Source organism: Sinocyclocheilus grahami, unplaced genomic scaffold (assembly GCF_001515645.1).
Source record: "Sinocyclocheilus grahami isolate Dianchi unplaced genomic scaffold, SAMN03320097.WGS_v1.1 scaffold435.1, whole genome shotgun sequence".
NCBI lineage: Eukaryota > Metazoa > Chordata > Actinopteri > Cypriniformes > Cyprinidae > Sinocyclocheilus > Sinocyclocheilus grahami.
The window spans coordinates 704,695-709,667 of record NW_015505614.1 but is presented as its reverse complement, the minus strand read 5'-3'; the positions used below and the strand labels follow the sequence as shown (position 1 = coordinate 709,667).

Sequence of the window (4,973 nt, the reverse complement as noted above, 5' to 3'; positions counted from 1 at the left end):
CTTTCACAAGGCAACATTTTTAAGCTTATCAATTTATGCAAGTTGTGCGAGTAAAACCATCCTCTCATTGGTCAGAGTGCACCAGTTTATGTTCTGGGATTCCTCCCATAGCTGTCATCCATTAAGATGAATTGATCAGCAGCATTTCTGTTCTGTTTCACCACAAGTGAACTGCTCCAGTGTTTGTTTTTAATCGGGCTGAAACCACATCGTTGAGGGGGTCTTGGACCAATTCTTTTGACATAATTTGTGTCCTTATGCCTGAACAAACCAAACTAATGGACAAAATGCACTAGGTTATGAAACAAATGCTCCAAACCAGCATGTATTTATTTATATATTTTTTTTACTTTGAGTGTTGTGTTTAGTATACCTTGTCACACGTGAGATGCAGCAAAATGTGCAAGACGCAAGTGCAGCTGTCAAACGTCCGTCTAATGCATGTTACTTAAACACATTCTGAATGGCCCCTTACATGCGTCTAAATTGGTTCTCAAATATTTCAGCACCCATTGTGGCCCTTAGAGCAAAATGCATTATGCAAAACATTATCAAGCTTGCATCATAATCACAGACACCATAAGGAGATAGTTTGTCTAAAATAAAAATTGTGTAACTTTTATTCACCCTAGTGTCAATTCAAACCACCACCACCACCTCTGCAACACATTTGAGAACACTGAGGTCCAAACAATGTTAAAGCCCATTGGCATACTTTGTATGGGGGGAAAAAAATTAACTATAGTCTTTTAGTGAGTGATCCACCTAAGAATGCAGGTTTGCAGCAACCGTGAGGGTTCGAAAATGACACCATTTTCAATTTTGGGGGGAAAAAAAATGAAATGGTGCAGACACAATTTTCTCAACTACATCTACAAATGTACAGTTTGTCCTAGTGAGAAGCTATGATAGCGTTTTAGTGCCACATAAGAAAAAAAAAAACTAGGATTGCAAGATTCTCATCGACTTTCCTCTGAATATTACAACTTTAAAGTGATAGCAATACGAGAATATAGTCAAAGTTACGAGAATAAAGTAAATATTTCGATAAGTCTAAATTACAAGAATCAAGTCGTAGCATTTACGAGATTAGTTATTATATTTTGAAAGTATAGCCTATATTTGTGTATTGAGAGCACCGGAGAAATTCCAAAGTCTTAGCTTTCAAATTCTGTCAGTTTTATAGGAAAATATAAAAAAAAAGTCTTTTTCTTTTTTTTTTTACATGCTCAATGTGGCGTGACGCATGAATCAGTCATCTTTGTTTACAGTGAGACATTAGTTTCATTTAAATTAGGCTATACTGTTTTTATTATTTTTCCTCCTGCCTTCTGATGTTCCTTCACGTTTATTATGCTATAACTTCAAATAAAGAGGAAAAACACTTCTAATTGTATTTCGTGATAAAACGGACAGATTTTGAAAGCAGAGACATTAAATATTAATAGTACCAAAAGCACAAAGCTTATTGTTATTATTGGGTGGCTGGTGCACTACAAATAACGAATGCAATCGAAGACGTGAAATTTCCAAGCATACTGTCCCTGTGAGTATGACGGATGGTATGATATCTGCTAATAATTCCACATACATTAAAAATTCAGATGGCCTGGCAACTTCTCCCGGTGCTCCCAATCCGGGCCATTTGCATGCGCAATATAGGCTATACTCACAACATATAACTTTAATTGCTACGATTTAATTCTCGTAATTTCGACTTTGAGATTAAAGTTGTAATATTGTGAAAATAATCTAACAGCAGACCCTTTTTCATCTAAACTTTTTTTTATTTGTATGCTTTGTATGAATTGATGTTGATTGAGTTTAAATGGTTTTAGCGCTTCAGGAAATTAAAAAATCTCTGAAAGGCTCTGACCACTCTATAAAATGAGACTAGAAAAGACGCCATCAAATCAAAAACATTTGAACTCTAAATGCAGATGACTGAAGAAGCCAATACCGCAAATATGGGGTATGAATTATTTACCATTGTGAATATGGTCATCATACTAATTTACATCTGGTTTAACAGCAGTCATGTTTGTAATAGTTCTCATTTCCCCCTTCCAAAGCTCTTTTTATAACTTTTGGCTGTTAAAGACAAACTTTGTGTAGTATCCTAAAAATAACTGCGCAGAAAATACTAAAACACGTTTAGTGTGGTGAATTGCAGTAAAATCTAACCTTTTGAGGACTAAATGCTTATACCAAGGGTGTCATTTGGCCCCAAGTCTGGTAGATAATTTTTGGTAATATTCTTTCATCACAATGTTTTGATTGATTCAGTATGTCAACCTACACATGGCTTACTTGGTTTTATCTCTTAATGAAAAGACACACTTGACCTTTTATTGTCATATCTTTTAAAGTGTTTTTTTTTTCTTTTCTTTTTTTCCTGATTGCAGATCAGCTACAGGATATCTGGCTGTAGCATCATGAATGAGCACTGACCCTATGACCACTCTCTACAATGACCTGAAATGTAGGATGACGCTAAGCCTAAATTGAACTGGATTTTGTGACCGACCACATTCATCCCAAAATTTCTGTATTCTTTCTATAACCCTAAATTTCTTTTCTCCTAATTCTCTTAATCTTTAAGTCTTATCAAGGTCAGATTTGCATACTAATTGGCAATTAGCACTTTTTTGACATGTGGCTGATATCCAGTCATTAATAATGACCATATAAAGCTATATATGAAGTGCGTCGCAGATAAAGCTAATCATGTTGGATTTGTGGTCTGCAGGTCTTCAGAGCGAGCTGTTGGGGTTGATGTAATTGTACAGTTGCACTAAAGGTGTTTGGTTTAATTTGTGATTTATAAAAACATCTTTTGTTAAGAATCCAATTATGTCTTTCAAAGTTTTTGGGTGTTAATTTGGATAACTGTTAATTTCAAAAGTATGTTTGTGTGAAAGATGTTTGCGGTATGGTTTCATTTATTTTATTTTTGTAATCGTTCGATCAGTGTCATATCTAATATGTACTTTTCACTGTTGCAGAGCACATGCAAATAAAAAAAAACAATAAAAATAAAAATGTGTAAAAGGAACTGACTCAATGTAGATTGCCTAAATCAGAGATGTGAGAAACAGTTTGTTTTTAGACCTTATCTTTTGATTTGTGCTATTCATAATATAGTGTGGCCTTGACTGCTGTTTAAAGGCAAATGCCTTGGGTCACATTATCATTAAGCAAATTTGTGAATACCACAATGGTGTTATACACCGACCGCGTTGATAGACAGCGGTACAATCAACTTGGACTGATACTCGTGAGTTGTAGAGTGCTCTAAACAATTAGTTATTTACTTGTTTAACAAAAAGATACATGTTTATCGCTGGTGGTAAAGCTCAGTAAGTGTTCCATTTAATTCTCACTCTTCACATCCCTAAACAGCACTCTACATAAATGGTGTAGCTTGTATACAGAAAAAGGTGGTGTGTGTGTGTGTGTGTGTAGAGAGAGAGAGAGTGCCCTGCCTCACTTTGTATTAATGTGAACATTAATATGAATTTATTTGTCATATAGGCTGTAACGTAAAGCTTATTTGTAATGCCTGATAAACCTTTACTATCTGTTTGCTTTGCTTTTACTAAACTAAGACATGAAGTGATCATCCTATGGTTTCAGATCAGTCACATTCTAACTAACAGAAGTCTTTTGTGTGTTTTTGTTTGTTTTGGGGTGGGTCAGGGTGATGTAATTTGACATATCAGTGTATGTGTATTGGAAAAGAGTAGGCTCTGGGGTTAAAGGTCAAGCTTTCAACTCTCCTTCACCTCTTGATATGAGGATTTCGGTCCTGTGTGTGGAATGTCAACCTGAAGTGAGACACAGGATTTATTTTCTTTTGCTGCACCCACATTGTTTTACTTTCTCATGAGCTGTCTTTGCATATTGAAAGGAAGGAAAGGAGCTAGCCAGTGTGTACGCTTATTGGCAATTAAACTTAATTTGGGTAATCTCAGTCTCTCCAATATAGCCTACCTTTTAAAAGTTTGATTCAGTGTAGTAAATAATTTTGTCCTAAACTTCTCCTACTTATATGTAGTGTTGGAAAATCTGATTCATTCTGGGGATTCGGTTCATCCTAAACAGACCTGTCTTTCATATGTAGCTTTGGAAATTTTAAATGGTTCATGTGAATTGATTCATCTTAAAACAGACCCTGGAATCTGTTCAAGTCCCGGTGTTGAATTAATTTAATAATTGATTTGTATGTTTATTAGTGGGGGGTTTTTTTGTTGCCTTGGTTATATAGATTATATATCTATTTAACCCTCTGGTGCTCCTCATTTGGGAGTCACACGCGTGATCTTCACGGTCAAAAGTGACCAGAACTTTTTTTCGCCCCAGTAAAATCAATATAATATATTTTTGTTCAATATTATTTTTTCTTTATTTTGTATTTTGAGAATTTCATGGCAGTAATTAATATTTATGCAATAATTGATGAATTTCTGCCCACTGAAAATAATAAAAAATAAATTAAAAATATATTTTTATATTACTTTTCAATGAATGCAGTATTTTGTTAAAATAGTCAATGCCTTTAAAATCCAATTTTTGAAGCCAGATTAATGCCATCTGGTGGGAGTAAAATAAGAAAAACATCTGCAATTCCATGGTTCAGCCCATAGATTCCTATATAGCTCTATATAAAAGGCCTATAAATTCTCTAATTGCTTTTAGACATAAATACTTATTAAGTTGTGGGTTTGGATGTATATTTAGACATTCTCAAAGACAACACATGAAGTGATCATCCTATGGTTTCAGATCAGTCACATTCTAACTAACAGAAGTCTTTTGTGTGTTTTTGTTTGTTTTGGGGTGGGTCAGGGTGATGTAATTTGACATATCAGTGTATGTGTATTGGAAAAGAGTAGGCTCTGGGGTTAAAGGTCAAGCTTTCAACTCTCCTTCACCTCTTGATATGAGGATTTCGGTCCTGTGTGTGGAATGTC

At 34.7% G+C, this 4,973-nt stretch overlaps 1 protein-coding gene across 2 annotated transcripts in view; it reads left to right on the top strand.

Moving 5' to 3' along the window:
- The window catches only part of patl2 (PAT1 homolog 2), an 11,698-nt gene extending 8,643 nt beyond the window's left edge, over window positions 1-3,055 (top strand). For both annotated transcript variants that reach the window (XM_016233610.1, XM_016233611.1), the window contains exon 19: window positions 2,406-3,055. In XM_016233610.1, coding sequence (XP_016089096.1) covers window positions 2,406-2,439 — 34 coding nt within the window. In that variant the 3' untranslated portion in view covers window positions 2,440-3,055. The remainder of the gene's footprint in view (window positions 1-2,405) is intronic.
- Window positions 3,056-4,973: the final 1,918 nt, after the last annotated feature.